The following is a 27524-nucleotide window of genomic DNA, read 5'->3' on the forward strand; positions in this document are numbered from 1 at the left end:
GCTCCGATCATCTTATCTCTGTTGATATTCTGTAACTTTAGTTTGATGGAAGAACGAAGGTGTTAAGCCTAATAACGATGAAGGCGTGTGCCTAATAATGATGCTTGTAACTATTGTATTATATTGTAAATAAAACGTGTGTGTATTAATAACAAAACAGAATGATCACTTAGCTCTGGAACTAATGCTCTCTGATAGTAACTGAAATTAGTTACTACATATTATTGGCGTCGAAACCCAGGATTTTAATGCTTGAATTGTCAAATGTTTATTTTCATTTTTGATATTACATAACTGAAATTTAACCCTACATCTTGTAGTGTTCACTACAGCATTATTACCAAAAGTGTGTAAAATTTAATTTCTTTGATAAATTTTCATGAATAAATGTTTGTTGACTTCCTGAATCAAATAAATAACAAACTTTTGTTTTCATTACTGTGCCACAAACAATGGCTAAAAATGTCTGTAGAAAAACAATTTGTTTACCATTTGTAATTTCTTTCTTTCCTGGCATTACTGACATCAATACTGTTTCAGAGTTATTAACAGAATTAACCTGTTCACATAAAGAATCATTTACAACTGGATAGGCCTTTTTCATATAACCCCTTTCTGTGTTGTTGCCTTTTATGGCATACATTACATTCAACCTTAATTCTGCATAATTTTTTAGTATGGAACCTTTTATAACACAAGAAACATCTAGCATTTCTTTTCAGAATATCCTTCTTTTGTGCTATGTTATATTTATTACAATCGTCTGATAAATGATCTGTTACTTTATCACAAAAAACACATAAATTATCAACATATGTGTTTAAAGCCACAGCTGTTGACTGTTTTCTTGGATTTTTATTTTTATTTTCGTATGATACGAACTTTTCCTTATTTTGCTTATTTGTGCGAACATATTTATCAATATTTTTTTACTTGTTGTCAGGTCTATGCAATTACTCACACAATAAGGTGACTGTATACAGCTTTTTCAAGTTGCTCCATTTCCTTTCCTTTCCAGCAGTCTGAATAGATTGTTGATCCATCTCGCACATGTGAATAATTGTCTCTGTAAGTGTACCAGGATCTCTATTGGAAATCTGAAAAATAAAACACTCACCATCTTCCTTCAAAAATCCACTATTGTGGAGTACTCTGCTACTGTTGTTCATACATCAAACGAACAAACTTTTATCAATTTCAACTACTTTAGTGGGACCAACTAATTCTCTGCATCAAGTGTAGGGAACACACTTTTGGCATATAATTATTCCAATTAATTACAACATTTTTACACACATAAGCTCTTTGTCACACCATTTGTTGGATGTCAGCTCCTCTGTCCATGAATACATAAATCTAATAGTAATGATGAACGATATTCTGGAACCATTAAAACAGTTAACATGGAAACTTTTTTTTTTTTTTTTTTACAATTTTTAACACTGTACCTTTAATGGTTTCATTATTAACAGGCAGTTTCATGTTATGGCCATTTTCACATACTCACATGCCACGGTACACAATGACTTTCTTGAAAAATGTATATGGCACCCCCCTCTTTATTTGGTAAATTAATGATTGTTAACAATATATCCCCCCCCCCCGCAAAAAAAATGAACAAGGAATATTTTTAAAAAAATCATCAAATTCATCAACCTTAACAAAAATGAAACACAATGCTAATGTAAAAAAACATGGGAAGAGCAAAAATGTAATATGATACGAATATAAGAACATGTGGCAAGATATCTCAGTTGATTAGTGACTCAATCTCTGAGGTCGCTATAATAAGGAAGTACTGGAAAAAAATATAGTTTTAACATTATATGAAAAAACATTAAACTGGCATTTTGATTGAAACTCATATTTTTAAAAATATACAGATACCTTAATAATTGCTCTTTACAGACTGCTTTAACTCTGGAACTGAAAAAATGCTGCTCATTGATATAAATTTCTGTCACTTGTGAATCTTTAAAAAAATATTCTCATGATCTCGCAGTCAATATGATCTTTGTCGTAAGTGTCACGGGACACTTCCAGACAGTAAGAAGAATCTCCATCACAAGTAACATAAACATTCCTAGGAGATTGCTGCCCAGTACCTTGAAGACTTTCTAGATGCCTTAAAGCAGCCTTGCACATGTCCAAAAACTCTTTCACTAGTAGTACCTTACAGTCCTTTTGCAAGCTTTTAACAGCTGTCAGCAAGCAGCTAAGAGTGTTAGCATAAATTTAGTTATTTTGCATAATGAAACTCGAAAGGCATACGAAACGAACGCGCGCCAAGGCATATATTGGCGAGAGAAAGTAAAGCTCGTGTCCAATGCAGTATATTTGATTTTCACCCTAGCTACTTGTACCTGGCCAAAGGTCTAATCCAGTAGTACTTTCTTCTCTTTCAGGTACGATGGCAAAGTATGTTCCTGTTTATTTTTCTTATTGCCTAATATAGGTAAGCCTGATGATATTTAGTACTGATGAGGATTCTATGTAAGTTATTCTTTTGAATACTTCAATTTTAATGTCCTTGAACATTATTACTTTTTGTTATGCTTAAGTTAAGCAAAATTATCCTATTAAATAAAGATTTCGTAGTTAATCTTTTGACTTATGATTCTTTAATTCTGTGCTTGAGGAAACGTACTCATTATGCCTTCAGCGCTAATGCACAACCAACAAAAGATTATGAGACTGAGAAATTGAAATTTTGTAATGTTGTAAGATTCCAGGGGCATAAAGTGTTAAAACTCTTTGTTGAAAAAAAAAAAAAAAAACTAGTTACAAAGTTTATAAGAATAATTGTAACAAATAATGATGTCTATTCTAAAAAAATCAATTTGTATAGAAAAATTAACAGATGAAAATTATTCAGTGTGGAAATTTAAAATAAAACAACTTCTAATAAAAGAAGGTTTAGATGATGTTGTATTCGAAGAAAAACCAGAAACTGATACTGATATTTGGTTAAAGAATGATCGTAAAGCTAAAGCTTTAATATGTCTAAACATTTCGGATTCGCAAATTATCCATGTTTTACATAGTAAATCTGCAAAAGAAGTTTGGCATTAGTTAAAATGTGTCCATGAACGTGTAAATTTAACAAATAAGTTATTTCTTCTTAGAAAACTATATTCCATTAGATATAATGAAAGTTCTAAAATGCAGGAACATATCAAAGGAGTACTAGAGTTGGCTGAAAAGTTGCGTAGTATAGGTGAAGAAATTAACGAAAATAGCTTAATAGCAATACTACTATGTTCTTTACCAAATTCATACAACTCCTTAATAACTGCAATAGAAAGTAAATCGGAAGCTGAATTGTCGCTAGAATATGTTAAAAACAAACTAATAGATGAGTATTGTAGATGTGTGGAAACTAAGAAAGTTCAAAAGTACGATTCAGTTGCTTTAAAAAGTAAAAGCGAAAATAAACCAAAGTATGTTACACAATTTTGTACTTATTGTAAGAGAAATAACCATACGATAAATGACTGTTTTCATTTAAAACGCAATGCTAGAACTTCCCCGAAAACAAATGTACATAATAGTAAAGTAAGAAATTATAAAAGTAATGCATGCCAAATAGCAAATACGCAAAGTGTAGAAAACATAACAAAACTTAAAGAAAATAAGTATCTTAAAAGTATTGAAACTGAAAATATACAGATTCAGTTTAATCAAGTTCTAAAAGTAGAAAATAAACATGAAAACACTCAAACGCAAGAATGGGTTATCGACTCAGGAGCCTCAACTCATATGACGAGTGATAAAAAATTTTTCTCTCAGTTAAATGACTCTAATAAACAAATAGTAACTGTAGCCAATGGTGCTAAATTAAATTCTTATGGTATTGGTGAAGGTTATTTTAAAGTTCAAAACTTAAAGGGTCAGGTTACACAAATAAAATTGGAAAATGTATTGTATGTACCAGGTTTAGATAGTAATTTACTTTCTGTTCAATCTGTTACCAATAAAGGTTGCATTGTTACATTTGATAGTAATAAGTGTTACATAAAGCGTAACAATATACTCATAGCCGATGGCAACGCTCAGCAAGGTTTATATAAATTGATCGTAAACCCAATTGATGAGAAAGCATACTTAGCTAATAATGTTTTATGTTCAAATACGAACTGTATACTAAAATGGCATCAAAGATTAGGCCACAGAAATATAGATGCCATAAAAACACTTGAGAAAAATGATTTGGCAGACGGCATTAAACTTGGCAAATGCACTCATAGTGTGGAATGTTCTACTTGTGTAAAAGCGAAACTAACTGAAACACCTTATCCCAAAACTAGTTTTAAATCTAAAAATTCACTGGATTTAGTGCACACAGATGTGTGTGGGCCAACTGAAGTCAACAGCTTAGGAGGGAAAAAATATTTCGTAACTTTCATTGATGACTGTTCGCATTATACTCAAATTTATTTTATTACTTCAAAAGATGAAGTATTCGACAAACTTAAACAGTATGTTGCATCGACAACAAATAAATTTAGAAAGAAAATAGAGGTTCTCATATCCGATAACGGTACAGAATACTGTAACGAAAGTACTGAAAATTATTTAAAGAAACTCGGCATTTTTCACCAAACTTCGGTTCCTTATTGTCTGGCACAGAACGGCGTCGCAGAAAGGAAAAATCGCTCTTTAATAGAAATGACAAAAGCTATGCTAATAAACTCTAAATTACGGAAAGGATTCTGGACTGAAGCAGCAGCTACTGCTGCATATCTTCAAAATAGGTTACCAACTAAAGCCACAGATAGAACACCATATGAATTGTGGAATGGTAGAAAACCAAACTTAAGTCACTTACGAGTATTTGGCTGTAAAGCATTTTATTATGTGAACAAACAAAAACGGCGTAAATTCGACAACAGAGCTGAAGAAGGAATATTCGTAGGATACGATTTACGAAGTAAGGGATACAGGATTTATGTAGGTGGAAGAAAAATAATAGTAAGTAGAACTGTTAAATTTTCAGAAAACGCGTCTTTACCTGACAAACTTGCAGAAAATAATGTTGAAGATTTAGAATTAATTCACTTCAATAACTCGCAAGAAGATGAAGAAAATAATGAAGAAACATCTCTTGGCGATGATCTTAGAGAAGATTCAAAAAGTTCCGAAGAGTTAATTAAATGTGAAGAAAATGTAGAAAGAAGGGTTTCTAGCAGATCAACCAAAGGGGTCCCACCGGAAAGATTCTCTTATAAAGCAGAAGACGAAGAATCAATCTTACTTAAAATTAAAGATCCAGAAAGCTTTGAAGAAATTCTAAACTTACCAAAACGTGAACAAGAAGCTTGGATCAAGGCTATGCAAGAAGAAATACATTCTCTAAAAGAAAATGAACCTATAAACTTACAGAATTACCACCAGGAAAACATGCAGTAGGCAGCAAATGGGTGTTTAAGACAAAATATGATGAAACTGGTAAAAATATAAAATACAAAGCACGCTTAGTAGCCAAAGGATTTACTCAAAAATACGGCAGTGATTATGATGAAACTTTTTCACCAGTAGTGAAACACACTACGATAAGAGTTTTCTTAGCATGGGCAGCATATAATAATGCCAAGGTACATCAACTAAATGTTAAAACAGCTTTTTTGTACGGCAACTTAAATGAAGAAATATATATGGAACAACCAGAAGGATTCGTGGTTCCGGAAGAAAGACATAAAGTTTGTAAATTACAGAAGTCGATTTATGGTCTCAAACAAGCAGCTAGGTGCTGGAATGCAGAAATTGAAAATACACTGAAGAATCTGGGGTTCAGTCAAAGCAAAGCAGATCCGTGTCTTTTCACAAAAGTGGTTCGTGATAAAAGAATTAATTTAATAGTGTATGTTGATGACATCCTAATAAGTTCTACATAAGAAGGACTAATTCTTCAAACAATTAATGATTTAAAGAAAAGTTACCAAATAACGCATCTTGGTGAAGCTAAATATTTCTTAGGCATGAAAATAAATCGCAAGGAAGATATCTCTTATCGCAGAAAAATAAAATAAATCAACTTGTCAAGCAATTTCAACTTGAAGAAGCGAAACACGCTAGCACACCAATGGAAACAAACTATTATAACCTAAACAAGGAAGAAAATATCCTAACTTCAAATGATAAATTTTGCCAAGCTATTGGAAGTCTTTTGTATATATCGTCTATCACAAGACCAGATATCACAGCTTCAACTCACATACTCAGCAGAAGGTGTAATAATCCACATCAAAAGGACTGGAATGCTGTTAAAAGAATCATTAGATACTTAAACACGACAAATAACCTATCCTTACAAATTTCGTCGAGTGAAGAACCTAATATTACAGTTTATTCAGATGCTGATTGGGGACAAGATATTGAAGATAGAAAATCTACATCAGGAAGTGTTATTTTATTAGGAAGGAACTGTATTTCATGGTTTTCAAGAAAACAAACTTGTGTTTCTTTATCCTCAGCAGAAGCTGAATATGTTGCACTATCGCAAGCTACGCAAGAACTATTATGGCTATTAAAATTAACAGATTTCAATCTACCCAAACTCTACCGATAAAGGTATTTGAAGATAATCAGTCTACTATAAGGCTTGTAGAATCTGAAAAATTCAGTTCACGCATAAAACATATTGATACAAAAGTTCATCATATACGCGACTTGAATAACAAAGGAATAGTAAAACTTGCTTATCTTTCAACAGAGGAAATGGTTGCTGATATTAGGACTAAACCAATTCCTAAAGCTAAATTTCAGTTTTGCAGGAATGAATTACAATTGGTATGAGTTTCATTAGCAAAACAGGGGCAATTTTAGCATAAATTTAGTTATTTTGCATAACGAAACTCGAAAGGCATACAAAACGAACCTGCGCCAAGGTATATATTGGCGAGAGAAAGTAAAGCTCGTGTGCAATGCAGTATATTTGATTTTCACCCTAGCTACTTGTACCTGGCCAAAGGTCTAATCCAGTAGTACTTTCTTCTCTTTCAGGTACAATGGCAAAGTATGTTCCTGTTTATTTTTCTTATTGCCTAATATAGGTAAGCCTGATGATATTTAGTACTGATGAGGATTCTATGTAAGTTATTCTTTTGAATACTTCAATTTTAATGTCCTTGAACATTATTACTTTTTGTTATGCTTAAGTTAAGCAAAATTATCCTATTAAATAAAGATTTCGTAGTTAATCTTTTGACTTATGATTCTTTAATTCTGTGCTTGAGGAAGCGTACTCATTACGCCTTCAGTGCTAATGCACAACCAACAAAGAGTTTTGCTTTATTTTGCGGTACGAGTGATACATTAGATCACTATCAAACAGTGACAAGCATTTTTTCCAAGTAAAAAAATAAACATACAAACGTTTTCTTCTTCAGTGAATTTTAATCATATCATCTTTCAGTGAAAAGATCCTTTAATTTTGAAATTAAGTGTAAAAAAAAAAAATGCTATGCTCTTAAATATTAAATTTCAAGGCTAACATAAAATGATTTAAATCTTTTCAGTTCCAATAATACATGCGTCTGGTTAGAAACAGTAAATTCAAGTTCTAAATTATTCATGAGAAATGCAAAATACTGCATTCTTTTAACTCAAAATATTTAAAATTACTTGGTAAAAATAGTATCTAAAGTTTGTTACTGTAAGTTACAAAAATATAACTTTCATGAATATAAAACCAATGTTCTATAACTGATATTAAAGAACTGCAATAATGGTCATTGTTAATTCTTTTAAAAATAAGTAAAATATTTGCTGCCTACATAGGTTAGCTGAAATTCTGTGTACCCTTCCGTTATCGGGACTGAATTAATAAATGTATGTATATATGCCTGAATGAATGCATGTATGTGTTCATATATGCATGTACACTGCGCAAAAAAAAAGGGGGACAGTTCTATCTCTCTCGGCATTTCTGACATTCATTTTAAACTTACCAAAATTATCGCTTTCCGTTTCATAAAGGCGCTCTGGGTTCGAATCCCATCAAACGGACTGGTTGCATGGGCATTTTCGTGGGTTTTCTCATGTGTAATGTGCAATTCAATCTATTTCATCATTATTTGATCAGAGCCTTTATCAGTATTCAGAGGCTAACCATTTTGAAGGCATGAGATGAAAGGAAATACTAGTGTCATCAAGATGGAAAACGTCTTTAGATGATATCCATAAATGTTTTAGAGATATTAGGATTTTTTGGAAGCTGGAGACTTGAAAACTGAGCAATGCCCTCCCAGGGAGTCGAAACACGGACCTCTCGAGTATGCACCGAGCATGCAGACCACTACACCACAAAGGCACGCTAAGAAGGTGGGAGTAATACCTTATAACGTGACTGGATAAATTCCTGAATCTTCAAAAAATTCGACTAAGAAATCAAGGGATGGTCCGTATATGATACGATATGATGTTTTATGACATAATTTAAATTTATATAACCATGTAGTCGAAAACCAGTCACTCTTCAATTTAATCTGCAATGATATGGTTCATGTCTCAACTGCTGCTTTTAACTGGTGTGCACGTCGAAGTGTTTTTCTCTTTGAACACCTAACTTCCTTGAAGTAGATTCCCCTTTAAATTTTTGCTTTTTCCCCCCTAATTTCTTTCTTTACTTCTACATTTGTTTTAAGTGCTGACACAAGAAAATTAAGATTTCTCGATTGTTACACTTCCATAAATTTTCATTCTTGTCAAATTTTTTAAAATATCCTTTGCATCAAATGTATTTCAGCTGAAGATAGTTTTTCCTTTTCTATACATTTTAACTATAAATGAAGTTTAAAGCAAAGTCTAAAGGATAAATATTTGAATTAAAAGATTTTTATTAAATGAGAAAGAAATAAAACCACTCCAACGCTTATCTTGTACCACTGAGAGGCTCGATTCTTATATCGGGTGCAAACAATCTAAATCATATTATTTAGAGTTTTTAAGCCTAATAATTTCTATATTAAAGTGCATGTTTCTTATATAATCTACAACATGAGAGAAAATTACTACTTAAAATATTCTTTCCAAGAGGATTAATGTAAAAATTTATATTATTTTTATATATATTTTTTAAAGCTGGGACATAACCCAAACTGTCAACGTCCCGTTTGCTTAAAAAGTGAAAATAAACATCAAACAAACTTTCTCAGTTTTAGACAATTCATTTTAAATGAAGTTAAAAAGTAAAGTAGCAGACGATAACACGGCGAAGGTAAAAAATTACTCTTACAAATATTTAAAAAAAAAAAAAAAACTGAAGAAAGAAAGAAATTTAAAAAACAGTTACAAATTTGAATAATATCATCAATAATTTAAAAAAAATACCTTTTCATATAGTATTAATAAATATTTTTTTTTGCATCATTGAGGGAAAAAATTTCATAATTAATTTTCTGTAAAAATTTGAAATTTAAGGTTAAAAATAGCTGTGGCAATTCACTGTAACAAAAATCCATAAACCAGATTTGGCATTATTATTCCCCCCCCCAAAAAAAATGGCAAATTTTAAAACGTGAAAATATGTAAATTTGTGTGTATCTCAGAAAATGTTGAATAAAAAACTCTTTTTGCAGGTATGCTTAGAAATACACCTACTTTAAGATGATGGTAAAAATTTTATAGGTTATAATTCAAAGTATTTTTCGAAAAATTAATAAAAATTATTGGTATATTTCCATTTTGCCGGTGCAGGCAATAAAGCTGCGAATAGTGGCATAACTGATGCCAAACGGAATATCCTCGCTGGTAACCTTTACGCCTCATTTTCAAAACAAGTCGCAGCCATTTTTTATCAGATTGACTGTTTCAATACAGCATACAATTAGATAGAATTTTTACCAGATATTTCAATTTTGTGCCCTAAGGGCATTCACAGTAATGAAGTCAATTAGGATGCAATCACACAGCTCACCTGAAGGCAAAAATATAGAAAAGGCAAAGTCAATGGTTATAATCAGTAAAGCACTGCGGTTACTAATGAAGCGAAGTAAAGCACTGCGGTTTTACATAATTTCTGAGTAAGCTATTCGTACGAACTGAAATAATTCTTGCATTCCAAATCAAGTTTTAACTTGAAATTAATATAGATAATTACTGAGAGAATTATATTTTTGTAGCGTAGTTTGCGTGAGATGAGATCACTTGGGATTACTGCATACAATTAAATAGAATTATATTTTGTATAATTATATTAATAATTAAGTAGAATTATATTATGTACGCAGATATGAACCGGTGAATCAGGATGTTGAACCATGAAAGCATAGTAAATTCTTAAATTAATGTCTTTTTTACAAATTTATTTGTCTTTATTTAATGGCTTTTTACAAAATTTTAAAACGATATTAAAATGTTTATGCCTTCAAAATAAAAAAACCTTAGAACTAACATTTGTTAACATTTTTTATATGTATACTGTATGTTGTCACTAATAAAGTTTGCTTGGCGTGATTTGCACCGGCAAAACGGATAAGTACCAAACTATTTAAAAATAGAAATTTTCTAAAATTTTGAGAGCTAATATTTTAAAAACTACTCGTAGCGAATTTTACAAAATTTGACGGACTGGTGTAATTTGAGTAGTAGAATAGAAATATGTAAAAAAATTGGTATGTTATTTCAGAAAAAGTCCGATTTTGTGTCAAAATACCTTTGTTAGAATAGTGCTATACCGTCAAAAGTCGTTAATCCCGACTAGTCTAGACTTCGGCGATTCCGGATTATAGATCATCAGTTTAAATCTGGTGAGATGGCATGCAGAAATTATAAAATTAAAAATATGAAACCGTAATTTATGAAATTAAGAACAACTATGATCTAAAGGGTATCAAAATTTACAAAAAAAAAAAAGCTTTTATTTGTTTACTTTATTAAACATTTCTTTCAATGTAAGTTGTTTAAGTTGCTTCATTTTATGTGATAATACTTTCTCTTTAATTCTATAAACAGACATAATTTCTTCTTCAGTTACAAAGTTCCGCTGTTGAAGTCCTATAATTGCTATGTCGAGAATACCGACTAATTTGTCAATCGAAATTTTTTCGTTTTCAATAACCTCTGTGTCACTTTCTTCACTATCAGAAGCGAATTATAATGACGAGGAATTTGATTTAAATCATATCGAAGACGGAGTACATCGAGATGAAATACTACATTTAGTAAGGAATTATAAGCCAAATAAAATAAAAACATCTGCCCTGAAGATAAGGATAGTGCTGACAGATCAACTTCCAATTCATTGCGCGCTGCGGCAAAGTATGTTTGATGGACATCAAAACATACTTTCGCTTTGTAGTTCCTTTGGGAGCTCCAGCATCGGAAATTCTATTTGACATAATCGAAAGTTCAAGCTTACTTTTATAAAATTGCTCTAACAGTCTGCAAAGAATAATAAGCCGGATCCAATTCGAAGATTAAGGAACAACGCAATCTGCAACATTAACTGAAATAGATAATTAGATAATTTTAGCTTATACCGTCCGTTATACATTAAATGCGCATGCGTAAACGTATTATGCGCATGCGCAGCTGTAAAGGTCTTATGCATGTGCGTAAACGCCTATGCGCATGCGTCATTGTAGCTTCGAGTCCGGATTATAGATCATTCCGGATTATGGGTGTCCGAATTAATGACTTTTGACTGTATATAAATCTAATATATATCCTAAGTCATGCTTTCGAAACATGAAAAACACAATTTGAATTTCATCAATCGGGTCAGTAGAACAAGAGATAAAGAACTGTCCCCCTTTTTTTCCCGCAGCGTACATATGTGTTTTGGGAATGTTTAATTGTTTGAGGAAATTTGTACCACATTTTTCAGAGAAAACAGCCATATTAAGCAAGCTTTTGAAAAACAAAGTAGAATGGCAGTGGTTACAGCTACATTCTAAAGCATTCAGGGAATTAAAATAAATTAATTTCCAATGCACCTGTGTTAGGAATATTTGATAGCAGTAAACCTATAACTATACAGGCAGATAGTTCTAAAGATGGGTTAGGCTGCTGCTTATTGCAGAATGGGCAACCAATTGCTTTTTCGTCTAGGAGTTTAAATAATGCAGAAAAAAACTATGCTCAGATTGAAAGAATTTCTTAGTATTTTATTTGCTGTTAATAAATTTCACTATTACGTTTATGGTAGAGAGGTAGAAGTGCTTATTGATCATAAACCATTAGTTTCAATTATGAACAAAAATATTGCTAATGTGTTGTCAAATAGATTGCAATTTCAGAAAGCTACATTAGAAGATGAAGGGTTAATGTTAGTGAAAGAATATTGACAAAATGGATGGCCTTTGAGTGTTGATAAATTTCCTAAAGAAGCAAGATCTTATTTTAAATTTAAAAATGAGTTGAGTGTTGAATTAGATTTAGTTTTTTTAATAATCGAATTGCTGTACCTGTTGCATTAAGAAAGTGTATGTTAACATTATTGTATGAAGCTCACAGTGGGATTGAAAATCAAAAGCTAGGGCTCGAAAAGTACTATTTTGGCCAGGAATCAACAGTGACATTGAGAATGATTTCTAAATGCCTAATTTGTGATAGGTTCAGGCCTCAAACAGTAAAAGAACCTCTTGTTTCTCATGAAATTCCCAGTCTTATGAAAAGGTTGGTGCTGATATCTATGAGTATGCGAGGAAATGTTATCTAGTTATAGGCTGTTACTATAACTAGATAATTTTTCTATACTATAACTTACAATTCCTCTAAAAAAAAGTGCAGAAGTTACTAGTAAACTGAAATCGATATTTGCAACACATGGAATACCCAAAACTTTAATTTGTGATAACATACCATTTAATAGTTGGAAAATGAAGAGTTTCGCAAGGGATTGGGGATTTGAAATAATCACTAGCAGTCCTCGATATCCTAAATCTAATGGATTTGCAGAAAAGTTGGTAGGTATAGCTAAGAGTTTATTTAGAAAAGCAGGATTAGAGAAATTAAATGAGGCTTTACTGGAATATAGAAATAATCCAACATCAGATATAAATTTATCACCAAGTCAAATGCTATTAAGTAGGAATTTAAGAACATGATTACCAATTACACAAACAGAATTGAAACCAACTGTAAAAGATCAATATAGAGAAAAGGTGAGGAGTAAGCAGAAACAGGCTAAAATCTATTATGATAAGCATGCAAAGGAAAGATCTGAATTTATTCCTGGAGAAAAGGTAATGTTGAGATGGGAAAATAAATGGGAGCCTGCTATAGTTTTAAAAAAAGCATTCAGCTCCTAGATCATACTGGATTAGAACAAAAGATAACAGGGTAATTAGACGGAATAAATTCCATTTCAGAAAAACTAAAAATCAGAATTTAGTGACACTAGACTATTATAATCTATGTAACGAGAATGAGGAAAATATACGTAGCGAACATCCAAAAATACATAATGGTCCTCACCATCAAGATAATAGCAATAATATTAATCGTGATCCAAATATGATAATCGACTATCCAAATATGATAATTATGTAATGCATTGATTTCTATGACTTTCCCAAAAAGAGGGGAGATGTCACATATATGTGGCAACACTAGTTGCTGGTCGAACTGAAGTGAAGTAATTATCAGTTGATGGTGGTCTGGAATAAACGATGTGCTATGTGAGAGTGTTGTAATGAACTTAATTATAGATCAATAAATATTAATATGATTAAAACATGTTCATGTATACATGCATGTACATATGTACAGTGAGTCCCAAAATTGAGGGTACACTCCATTCTACGACAGAATTCATGTTTAGAATGAAAACAAAAACTGTCAGATAAAGACAGTCACCAAAACCTTTAGACAAGGATATAGAAAGATATCTAATCTTAATATTTATTCATGAATAGACATAAAAAAATGCATGAAATACAGAAACAAAATGTACAACAGAAATCGTCAAAAATCTGAGCTCACAAAATTGAGGGTACATGTAATTATTTTATTACATAAATTATAAAAAAACAACACATTAATATTTTGTAGCATACCCACTGGCTTTGATGACAGCTTCCAGCCGCCGGGACATCGAATCGACAAGATTTTTCGTAATTTCGGGTGAAAGGTTTTCCCACTCCACTTTTAGTACATGCTTCAAATGTTCTTTACTTGTGATCTGATGTTTTCGGACCTCTCTTTCAAGGTGGGACCACAAATTTTCGATCACGTTCAAATCAGGAGATTGAGGGGGTGTGTTCAGCTGATTTCGGCAGTGATACAGCAACCATTCTTTGACAGTATTTTGCTGTATGCTTTGGATCATTATCTTGTTGAAATATGAATTTTGATCCCAGTCCCAAATAAGTAGCACTGTCCTTCAAATTATTTTTCAGTATATCAAGGTAACCCATTTTATCTATTATTCCATTAAAAAACACTTGCTTTCCAACTCCCGATGATGCCATACAGCCCCAAACCATTACTGACCCACCTCCATGCTTCACAGTTGGAATTGTGCTTCTTGGATCTAAAGCTGAATTTTTCTTGCGCCATACCATACGATGGCCGTCACTGCCAAAAACATTAAATTTACTCTCATCGCTGAAAATAACTTCATTCCAGAAATCTTTAGGCTTTAGAATGTATGGAGAATAATTCAGAATAAATGGAGTATCTCATCTTTAGCAAATTTTAATCCGTTAGCTCTATTTATTTTACTAATGAAGGGCTTTTTGAGATCTTTTCTGCCATTATAACCATCCCTTCTGAGGATTCTGCGCACTATTTCTGCAGAAACAGTGCGCACAGTTTACCCACAGTTTCCGAAGTACTTGAGGCAATTTTGGGGGCACTTATTGTAGGATCAATCCTTACCTTGTGTACAGTTCTCCTCTCTGCTGCTGAACTGAGAATTTTCTTCCTGCCTCTCCCTGCTTGGTTTTCCAGCGTACCATCCTTTCTAAATTTTTGAATGATTTTTCTAATACACTTCTTCCAAGTATTTCTCCTATTTTTCTCAAAGATTTTCCTTGATTAGACAGATTAATGGCCAGTTTTCTTTCCCCAATCGTCTTTTCTTTCTTATTCTCCATATTTGTCATACAGAAAGGTAGTAAGCTCAAATTTGAAATATTTGGATACTAAAAGGTTGTATTTTTGTATAAATCTTAGATATTACAAATTATTTTTAAAATTTTACTGGTAGTTTTACACAGTCATTTAAGAAGTGTACTCTCAATTTTGTGACTTTCAGAAGTTGAAGATTTTCGTTTAAGTAATATAGTATTTTTTTAACGGAGTATTATAACTCATTTTTTGTGTAGTTAAGAAGAAAAATGTATATTTTTTAATGGGACAAAACTAGGAAAACTTGCATAATAATTTCTATTCTTAATAGCCTACAAATTAAGTTAGCATTAAGTGAACCCTCAATTTTGGGACTCACTGTATATGTGTGTATACATACATATGTGCATACAAACATATATTTCTTAATCCAGTCTAGATAACAGAAGAGTTCTATTCTGTTGGTGCGAAATTTCTCACGATTTTAGATGTTACAATTGTGTTTCCACCAGGTGTATAGCTTGTCCTTTTCTACGAGTTGCATTTAAAAGAATTAAAGAAAGCATAAGATAATAATGTTAAAAAAAATAGTTTTCTGTTTTATTAATATTTATTTTATGTTTCATATTTAAATAGTACACTGATAGCAAATAATTCAAAATATCTCGTTGTAATTAAAGTTTTCTACCAAAACACATTCTTAATAAAGTTAGGGGACAACATGAAAGCAGTACCTTTCCCCCAATTGAAATATCTTGGGCTATTACTCGACAACAGACTTTCTTGGATGCCACATGTCAGGAATCTTAAGACTCGAATTAGCATCCTAAGCAACAACATGAGACGCATGACTTCACATAAATGGAGTATCTCATCTAAGCTACTAAAAATTTGGCATAGAACCATTACAGAAAGAGTAATAACTTATGGAGCAGCAATCTGGGGTGGCGAACTTACCTCTCATATGAAAAGATCCCTGCTCTCTATTCAGAGACAGCAGCTACTTCAAGTATGCAAGGCCTACCGTACCACGTCAACACTAGCCCTACAACAACTAGCAGGAATTCCTCCCCTAGATTTGATAGTAGAAAGGGAGGCAGCTATCGTACGGGTTACCAGGCTGGGTCAAACTTCAACACTCTGGGGTCATAGCTATCACCACTCGGACTACGAGGAGCAAAACAACTGCAATAACTTTCATCCAGCAGCTTTTAATCTCTCTGACGGTATCAGTATAAACGACCAACCAATTCAGAGGTACAGTAATAACCTTTTCACAGATGGCTCCAAAACTGAGAACGGCACGGGCAGCGCCTTCTGTAGACTAGAAAATGGAGTTGTAACATTCGACTGGAAAAGGAAATTAGGCTCGAACAACTCGGTATACCAAGCAGAGCTTCTAGCTATCAGTGCTGCAATTAGATATGCGAAAACATGTCAACAGGAGAAATTCTCCATATTCAGTGATTCGGCATCAAGTCTGGCGGCATTGCAAGTCAAAACAGCCGGAGTCCATTGGTATACAGAATTCAGAAACAGCTTCTGACAATGCCTATTTCGCAAAGACCCACTTTAAAATGGGTTCCCGCTCACACAGGGATTCAAGGCAATGAAGCCGCTGACCTACTGGCCAAGCAGGCAGCCAACTGCACAGATATATTAGACAGACCAACTAAACTTCCTTGGTCTCATATTAAGCAAACAACTTTGACAAGTCTGCTACAAAATTGGCAAAGTAGATGGACAGAGGCAGAGGTAGGACGAAGGACATTTCGCTTACTGCCAAAAGTTAACATGAAAATAAAGACCCACTGTGCTAGCCTAACACAGTTCTTGACAGGTCATGGACCATTCCCGGTATACCTGAACAGATATAGACTTAGGGATACTCCTTTCTGCGAATGCGGAGAGGAAGGCGACACGGACCATTATTACTTCCACTGTGTACATACAGGAACCTGGCACTTGAAGAAACCAGCGGACTGTGCCTGGGCAATGTGGACGACTAACACACTCAAAAACAGAAAAGCCCTTGATAAAATAGAAAAAATCTCAGGACACTGCCTAAGCAAAAACAACCGTGGATAATATTATAATGTTTCAAAAGTTCAGAACTTAAAGAATATAACCAGAATAACGCTTAGTGCCTTGCAGTTAACAATATGTAAAAACTGTTATTAGTTTATAATAGTCAACCTTGTTACTCTGGAGTCTTCCCCGCCGTGATGGTATATAATTCCGTTTGGTTCATGTCCGTGGTCGGAAGCCATCATAGCAGTGCACTCACTCACTCACCTTTAGTGCAAATAGTAATCACCACCCAAATCTATGATATTCTGCCAACATTTTGGTAGTTTTTCCCAAAAACTTGGTGGCTATGAGTTCAAAAATAAGTCAATTTCATTTCAGACATCCCGTGCAGAGTGGAAGATAGCACCAGCAAGATGTAACAGCAGGAGTGAAAAAAGATAAAAGTCCTAAGAAGCGATGTTAGGGCTATATGGTGGCCATAGTAAAATATACCATTCGAGTCCGTACAGAGTCCAGTGATAGTATTTACAGCCTCATTTTGTCAACATCATTAGAAAATATGTGTATCATACGTAGTTAACATTTTACTAACAAATTCATGGTACAAATGGTGATCCGGAATACAACTCAAAGGATGATCTTTGTATTATGGTAACTTGGCGATTTTTTGGCGAAAATTTGGCGACCAACTCTGCTACAGCAAACTTCTATTTTTTTTTTCCCGCCGCCATTTTGTCTTCACGAAGTAAATACGTTTCTTTTCTTTTTATTTACTGAACCCTTTTTCCAACAATCTACTAGACGAATTACACTTATGCTAGAAATTTTATGTAACAAAACTGCTTAATGAGAAATATTAACTGCAAAATTGGGAAAAAGTGTACAGTCGCAAACTCCTTGCGCGTTTTTCAGAATAGCACATACACATAAACCATTTGCACGTCGACTTATTTTTACTTAAAAAAACATCCCAGAATTGCACAAAAATGGCATTGCACACACTCTTAACTTTAGCCATCTACACTGCTATTTTCTCATAAATTACAAAAATTTGCACGAAAATGCAAAAAAATTCTGTGAATCTTTAAACTCGGTAAAAAGCACATATATGAAATTACCTAATCACAAAAAAGTATATACCCTTTCCAAGGATGAACATTTCCACGTATAAAATAAATAAAATATCCAAAAACTTTTACCTCTAAATTATCTATTATATTATAAACGTCACCAACGAATTCATACCGCAAACATTACAAATGGTTACAAATACTTAGTGTCAAATATTTAAATTATTTCCATACATGTTTACTTCAACTGGAACGTATACGAAATTCCTACAAACATAAAATTCACAAAATAACTATCATTTAATTTAAATATCACTAATCCATGTACACATCGACTTATTTTTACTTAAAAAAACATCCCAAAATAGCACAAAAATGGCATTGTGCACACTCTTCACTATATCCATGTGCACTGGTTTTTTGTCATAAATTAGAAAAATTTCACGAAAATTTATGAAAATTTTGTGAATCTTTAAATCCGGTAAAAAGAACATATATGAAATTACCTGATCGCGAAAAAGTATATACCCTTTCCAAAGATGAACATTTCCACGTATAAAATAAATAAAATATCCAAAAACTTTTACCTCTAAATTATCTATTATATTATAAACATCACCAACGAATTCATACCGCAAACATTACAAATGGTTACAAATATTTAGTGTCAAATATTTAAATTGCTTCCATGCACGTTTACTTCAACTGAAACGTATACCAAATTCCTACAAACATAAAATTCACAAAATAACTATCATTTAATTAAAATTTCACTAAACCATGTACACGTCAACTTATTTTTACTTAAAAGAAAATCCCAGAATTGCACAAAAATGGCACTGCGCACACTCTTCACTATATCCATGTACACTGCTTTTTTCTCATAAATTAGAAAAATTTCACGAAAATGCATGAAAATACTCAACATATTCTACTCAAACGTATTCCAAAATACTACAAACATATAACTCACAAAATCATGATCATTAAATTAAAATATAATTAAGTTAAAAAACACTACTTAAAATATAAATAAGCACATACATTAAATTAATAAAAATTAGATTACAATCCTAATTACTTTAAACTAAATCATTGCTAATAACAATTTTCCAATAATATCATATTAATTTATTTACTCCTTACATTTAGAACAATGCATAAAAATAATATCCTCAAATGATTAAAAATACTAACTAATCTTCAGAATCTTCATTACGTGGCATGCACACTTCCACTATTTCACACAACACACAATGAAGCTTAATACAAAATAATATAGTACTACAGTTTTCCAAATTCCCCCCCTTTTCCGATTAAAGAACTGTAATTCGTCCATTAATGTCACATGACATATCTCATGATCTCTCATTTCCCTCACACAAAATAATGCGTAATCGGAACTGAGTACTTCTCACATTATTACCAAAGTCCTAGGTAGTAACCTTTATCGCCTTCAAAATATCACCAAACTACCAGTTACCATATTCCAAAGATCAGCCGATTAAAAAAATAAAACACTTGCATTCTTCTTCGAATTCTGTATTTTTTCTTTTTTTGCATTATAAAAAATCATTAGAGAATTGCAGAGATTCGACTTTGTGGAATTTTCAGCAATAGTAGATATCTAGAAAATGCATTTCCTTGTTCTTCCTTTTAGAAAAGCCCACCAGCGGCCGAGCGGTAAAGTCGCTGAACACTGGTAGTTCGGTCCGAGGTTTAAATTCCACGAACAGGCTGGCTGCATGGGCTTTTTCATGGTTTTCCCCATGTGTAATGTGCATACGAGCCAGTTTCCCTTAGAAAGTCCTCCACGAAGGCATCCCTCCCCTTAGGCAGATAGCCCTTGAGGCTTTGCCATAATCACACGCACACCTTTTAGAAATTGTTCAGCTAAATTCTGTATTACTACCGAAATTTTACCATACCATTGCTGGCGAATTCCACAAATTTATGTTTTAAAATTAAGGCAAAAATATCATGATTTGTGTATAAAAACTCTTGGATCTTGGAATATAACAAAATAGAAGGCATACGAAAATGGTAGTGTTGTTTGCTGAAAGGATTGTGATGAGCACGGTTGCTGGAAAAATGGTTATATGCATGGTTGCCACAGTTTGGCACTTTCTGAAAGTTTGACTACTACCTAGATGGTTGCTAAAGTACGTAAGTACCGTCTCTTCCTATGAAAGCAACATTTAATTAAGCTTTAATTTTGCTCATTTTAAAAACAACAGTAAAGCAGGACCAAACTAAAAAGCACTTATAATATATTAAAATAGTAATGAATGATGAATGGCAAAAAGTTAAACATACGATACTTTTCCATTTTGTCACAGCACAGGCGATAAAGTCGCCAAAAATGGTACAACCAATGCCAAACGAAATAGCCTCACTGGTAACCTTTTACGTCTCACTTTCAAAACAAGTCGCAGCCATTTCTTATCAGATTAATTGTTTCTTCTAATACCGTCATACGATTACATAGAATTTTTACCAGATAGTTCAATTTTATGCCCCAAAGCCATCTGCAGTAATTACATCAATTAATATGCAATCACACCGCTCACCCAAAGGCGAAAATATAGAAAAGGCAAAGTCAAGGGTTAAATTCATCAATTCTAATGAGAATGGCCCAGTGAAGTAAAGTACTGCGGTTTTACATAATTTTTTGGTAAGCTATTCATATGAATTAAAATAATTCTTGCATTTAAACTTGAATTTGAAATGAATGCAGATAATTACTGAGAGAATTAGATTTTTGTAGCATAGTTTATGTGAGATGAGATCACTTAGTGTCACGTGATATGAACCGGCGAATCAGGATGTTGTACTACGAAAGCATAGTAAATTCTTAAACTAATGTCTTTTTACAAAATTTTAAACAATATTAAAATGTTCAATGCCTTCAAAATAAAAAATTCTTAGAGCTAACTGTCGCCAATAAAGTGTACTTGATGAGAATTGCGCCACCGAAACAGATAAGTACCAAACATAAATATACCTCAAATTTTTCCTCCTATTTTGGGCATTTAAAATTTCCCTTCTTTGCATTTAAAATTTCAGTAACAAAGACAACAAAAAATAACATCATATAACAAATGATACTAAACCTCAGTAATATCCCCAATGCATAAATCTGGTAACTCTTGCTCGTCACGTAATGAGTTCCACTCTTCGTTCATTACTTCATCAAAGATAACTTTATCACTATCAGCTCCCAGGTGACGGAACTTGTCAAGTAAGCGACCACGGGTATTTTTCATTCTTTGAAAACATCTCTAAAACATCCAAAAAGTTAATGAAAAATAAACATTTCATAATACAAGGCAGAAATAATCAATTATATTAATATAGCTACTGTATACACTCATGTAATGTCTGCGCCCCAACTTTACAGATAAAATTTATGTAAAAAAAAGTGACCCGCACAATGTTTGTGTACCCAAAAAACTAAAGAATTTCTTACTTCAAAATATATATTTTTTAACATTGCTTTTTTCCCTTTAGCCAATAACATTAGTCAACAAACATCTTTAAAGAAAGAATATGTTTTGTCTTTTGTGCCAGGATGGAAAGCATAGACTTTCCTTGCATTCTGATGCAGCTGCTATTCAGTCACAACATCGGCACCAGCAATCCACTCGGCAGACACAATAATAAATTAAGGCAGTCCAAACAGGTTTTTCACCACACTGGCTTCCAGGAAATACTGTTTTGTAATGAAATTACTTTACCTCCTTGGAGCATTCACATATTTTAAGCTTTCTCTTTTCATTCATAGTATGATTTGGAATTTGTGGTAGTTAGCAAGTAGCGTGCTTGAAATGGGAAAATACAGCGGCTTTTAAAGACGTAGAATTTGTGCAGGGAAATGGGAAAACAGCAGCAGCAAGAGTATATAAGGTGAACAAAAAGTGTGTGCACGATTGGAACAAACCATATGATCAACTGGCGGCAATGAACAAAACAAGACGTGCATTTCGTGATTCAGAATGTAAGTTTCTGAACTTAGAAAAAAAAGTAGTTGCGTATGTCCATGATATGCATGCTCAAGGGTACGCAGTAACACAGCAAATGTGCCAAATAAGAGCGCTTGCTGCGGCATGAGAAGACATTCCTACATCGTAATTCAAGGTGAGTGAAGGCTGGTTGCATGGAATTATGAAACGAAGTGGATTTTCATACACTGCGTCAGAACAGATTTTTAAAAAAAATAATGTGTGCAAGCTATTAAAAGAACCTGCAAGTGTTGGTTAATTTATGCCTCTATATTGTGTTCCTCTGCAAACTAATACGCACCAAGTGTGGATAACGTAAACAGGGTAATTTATATTATATATGTAGATGGGAGAAAGTGAGTTTGTAAATTTTTAGGTAGCTATCAGACAACTTTACATTTGATACTTTTATTACTTATGGCATTTTCTTCCACTTAGAAAGGCCCACCAGCGGCCGAGCGGTAAAGACGATGAACACTGGTAGTTCAGTCCGAGGTTCGAATCCCGCGAACGGGCTGGCTGCATGGGCGTTTTCGTGGTTTTCCCCATGTGTAACATGTATACGAGCCAGTTTTCCTTAGAAAGTCCTCCACGAAAGGCATCCCTCCCTTTACGCAGAGAGCCCTCGTGTGCTTTGCCATAGCTGAGCTGAATAATCCATCCTTCCTTTTAGAACTTAACTTGGCTGTTTGAAATAAAATTTACACCTAAAATCACTCACGAGAATTTCAATGACCCGTATAATTACATGCGACATTTCAACGACCCATATAATGTGCACACCTGCATTTTAGTGTGTAATTTTAGTAAAAAAAGTACAGACATGACATGAGTGTATACAGTAATATGCAAAAAAAATACTGTTTAAATACTTCTGCAAAAACCTGTTGACGACAACTACTTTTTGTCATCAAGCTCGCCAATGGTAATGGTTTTAGCAACATATGGTTAAGTTTTGAAATAAACATGATATAAAGCATATACAGTACAAAATTGGAAATCCGGAATAATCTAAAATCCGTACTTCAAAGCCCGAGGGACCCAAAGGAGGGATGACTCAAAATTAGCCCTGATTTGATAGACAACTGTTCGGCTCATATTTCACTTAAAAGTTTTAGTGAAAGATAATGTATCTGTACTATTCTCCCTCCAAAATTGTACGTCTGTCATTCAGCCTATGGATATCAGAATAGCGCATGCGCTGAAATGCAAATATAAATTAGCATTTTTAAAACCTATCTTAAATTTCTTGATGAATGGCAAAACTATTCAGGAATTTGTAAAATATTTTACCATAAAATCTGCTGTGTCAAACATCGCAAGATCATGGAAGAATGTCTCCAGATACGTTAAAAAGTGCTTGGCATAATTTATGGCCACACTTCTTGGTCAGGACGATGAAGATGACAGCTGCGAATTTGAAGGTTTTTGGATATCGCAAACTAAAGGTGAAATTTTCCAGTTAATGGATTTTGTAAAGAAATGTGGAGAAGCAGAAATAAATGAAGAGGATACAACAGAAGTTTTTCATTGTGATGACAATGCCCCAATCATCAATCAATTAACGGACGGAGAAATCTGTAGTATGGTTCTAGATCCAGAAAATACTGCTACCAACAGTGAAGAAAGTGACAGAGAGGTTATTGAAAACAGAAAAGTTTCGAATGACAAGTTAGTCGGTATTTTCAACATAGCAATTACAGGACTTGAACAGTGGAACTTTGTAACTGAACAAGAAATTATGTCTGTTTACAGAATTAAAGAGAAAGTATTAGCACAAAATCGAAGCAACTTAAACAACTTACATTGAAAGAAATGTTTAATAAAGTAAACAAATAAATATTAAGCTTTTTTTTTGTAAATTTTGATACCCTTTAGATGAGAATTGTTCTTAATTTCATAAATTATGATTTCATCTTTTTAATTGTATAATTTATACATGCCATCTTACAAGATTTAAATTGATAATCTAATATCTGGAAAAATCCCAAATCCGGAATCACCGAAGGCCCAATTTCAGACTTTGTACTGTATAAGACAAATTCTGGGTTTCCAGCATGGTATTTAGTGCATGGCATAATATTAAGCCCATGTAAATTAAATTTAGCTAAAAATTAGCTAGTTAAATATATTCAGTATATGTAAGTCAAATACAGCTTGTTAAACATGATAATTAATACAATTAAATTCAGGGTAGCAGAAAATCTTGATATTAAGCATATGCATGTAAAAACTAGCTGGTTAAACATATTTAATACAATTTAGTTCAGGATGGTAGAAAAACATAATGTTAAGCATACGAAAGTGAAGTAAATATTAGCATTATTATTGAAATAAATTTCTAATTAATTCCATTATTATAAATGAATTTTAAAACACTGTTATCTTCATCTACTTTTATGGCCCTACAAAAGGATACTCTTTTTTTTTTTTTTTTTCAAAAACAACGCCACTGAGTAAATTGCCAGAGAATTTATAATTGCGTTTAAAATTCTGTGAAGGGATCTTGCAACTGACTTCAAAATAGGCATACGAGTACACAATCAGCTATTTTTTTGCTTTATGAAGACCACTTCAAATGCATAATGAACTTAAGTTTTATTTTCAGAGCAAAGAGAAGTAAAATTTGAGTACTAAGTAAATGTTATAACTGAATTTGTAATTTTACTTTCAGAGGCCGTCTCTTCAATTATGTGATATGGGTATGTGCACCAGTTGCCTTATTACCAAAATTTGTGAAATTATTACCAATCTGAGCATATAATACCTATGCCTGCCTAAGAATGAGTATGTCTGCCAGTCATTAGTCCTAATAGTTGTTCCCTTTTGCTATGTATTTCTTAATCAGCGGCATCAGAATCTCTGGTAATTTGTTATTTGCCGAACATATTTTTGATGATGGTAATAATTCTCAGATGCATCACTGCAAACAAGCATGTCTCCTACATCTTCTTTAATTACACTAAAATATTTCTATCTACTCATAGTTAATTTTTTTTTTAAATATAGCACAGAAATCAGAAAAAATAATAGCAAGTTAAGTGAAGAATAAATTACACATGCAAAGACAAACAATGAGTGCAATGTTTCAACAAAAACAACATAAGAGGAATGGTTGCTACCTCTGAAGAGGCGAATCCATTAAGTTACAAGGTTTGAACTATTAACACCATTGTTGGTGGTGTTGTAGAACTGGTTCTTTATCAGGTTCCACAGATCCACAAAGTCATATCGCTCAGAAGGTTAAAGCAAAGTTTCTTAAACTTTATTTAGCATAGACAGTAGATCAGTTCACCTGAATATCAAATACCCGGCTTGACTTTTAAACCAGATATTAAGCTATCCTGCTTCTGGATGTAAGGTTTACTTTTAAGGTTTAACCTAACTAAACCTTCATATGACATTACATCCAAAATTTGTCAAGTACTGAACGCCAGTTAAAAATATAGGAACAGCTTTAGTATTGGTCCTTTTGGCTATTTTGTGATTTGGCAACAAACTTTTGTCACCAAGGTAGACCCGGCTTTGAGGATCAGAAAAAAATGGCGGATTGTCAACAAAACCCGTTAAGGATACCTATACTAAATAATAATTCTTAAAAAAAAAAAAAAAAAAAAACCTCTTGATTAGAATACTACAAAAAACAGTCTTTTTATAATTTTTAACACTTCTAGTACTACCCAATAACATGCCGAACAAATACTAATTCAGAAGTCAAACAACAAAAATCAGCGTTATATTTTCAAATTTTCACAGGACTAGTTTCGATGGTTTTACCGAACCACCATCGTCAGCTGCAAAAGCACAAATGAACCAGATAGGATATAATGATCAGATAAGATAAGAAGGCCTGGGCAGAAAATAAGCTAGTGGCGCCATCTGTTGATGAAACCAGAACTAAAACATAGTTTCTTTAAAGGCCGAAGGCAAAGATGGATTGGAATTAGGATCGTTAACTAGAACAGAAAGATTTTTTTGAATGTGAAACGCCTCTAGAAAATCCAGTCCTCCAATGGAAGATGTCTTTTGAATAATTTTGGCAGCAGAAAACTTGAAAGTGTGATTTGTTAGTTGAAAGAGTGAAAGTTGGAACATGTACATCAGGCACTGATGCATAAGAGTCAGCAGAAAATTATGGGCACTTTTTATTATTATTATTATTTTTGGAAAAAGCACAGTTGAATTTCAATTTTATGAAATTAAGTACTAAACCTGTGCGACACGGTGTGCCAGGTCTGGGTACACCTAAAAGTTTCCCTCTGTACACACAGAAAAATTTAATGAAAAGGGATTTATAGGTTAGTATAGGTTATTCTGAACCTTGTTTATTTATGCCACATGGCAGCACAACACAAACCAGTCCATATATTTTAGCAATGTTTAGTGTTTAAAAACCCACATTTTTCAAAGAAATCTTTCAGATTATTTTATCATATAAAAGGAATTGTTTGAAAACAAATTTCTATGTTATTTTCTTGGCTATATACTAATCTCCTTATTCTATATCAGTTTTAAATTTTTATCTTGAAATCTTGCCTAAAATCAGACAGCGAACATCAGGTGTGCCCGGAGTGGGATCACTGAAACACTAGGACCAAACCAACAACTGTATTTTTGTTTCACTGCAGTTCGCTAGTGGGCTCATTCCCAATAGAAAGATGGGCCCACATCTGTGTTTCATTTCCTTTTGGGGGTGTTGGTTATCAGCGTTGGGGTGATTTTCTGAAGGTCAGGGACAATTTTATCACTTACCTGTTTGGTTTTTCAATAGAGCAGTTTTCATTTTTTCTTTCACTTTTCTTCAAACAAGTTTTGTTAGCACTACATTTTGATAGTTTTGAGTTGTAGGCATTTATTTAATTTTATTTTATAGTTTTAATTTTCTAATTGTAGATATTGCTTCGTTTTATGTGCTAATACTTTCTCTTTAATTCTATAAACAGACAAAATTTCTTGTTTAGTTACAAAGTTCCGCTGTTCAAGTCCTATAATTCCTGTGCCGAGAATACCGACTAACTTGTCAATCGAAATTTTTTCGTTTTCACTAACCTCTCTGTCACATTCTTCATGTCTTTATCCATTTTTTGCAGCAATTCCACTTTTTGTTTGATAGACATCGAAACATACTTTCGTTTTGTACGATCCTTTGGGAGCTCCAGAATCAGAAATTCTATTTGACATAATCAAAAGTTCAAGTTTACTTTTATAAAATTGCTCTTACAGTCTGCAAAAAATAATAAGCCGGATCCAATTCGAAGATTAAGGAACAACACAATCATCAACATTAACTGAAATAGATAATTAGATAATTTTAGATTATACCGTCCGTTATACATAAAACGCGCACGCGAAAACATATTCTGCGCTTGCGCACACGCGCAGTGGTAAAAGGTCTTACACGCATGCG

The 27524-nt window shown here is 33.0% G+C and overlaps 1 protein-coding gene across 1 annotated transcript in view; it reads right to left on the reverse strand.

Annotated features, from left to right (window-relative positions):
• The window catches only part of LOC118201270 (RPA-interacting protein A-like), a 69785-nt gene that overhangs the window by 33586 nt on the left and 8675 nt on the right, over positions 1-27524 (reverse strand). The window contains exon 2 of the mRNA XM_085815321.1: positions 21230-21397. Within this exon, the coding sequence (XP_085671447.1) occupies positions 21230-21397 (168 nt within the window). The remainder of the gene's footprint in view (positions 1-21229; positions 21398-27524) is intronic.

This window comes from Stegodyphus dumicola, chromosome 4 (genome assembly GCF_044657685.1).
Source record: "Stegodyphus dumicola isolate Sdum_Otavi_A_Nest chromosome 4, ASM4465768v1".
Taxonomy (NCBI): Eukaryota; Metazoa; Arthropoda; class Arachnida; order Araneae; family Eresidae; genus Stegodyphus; species Stegodyphus dumicola.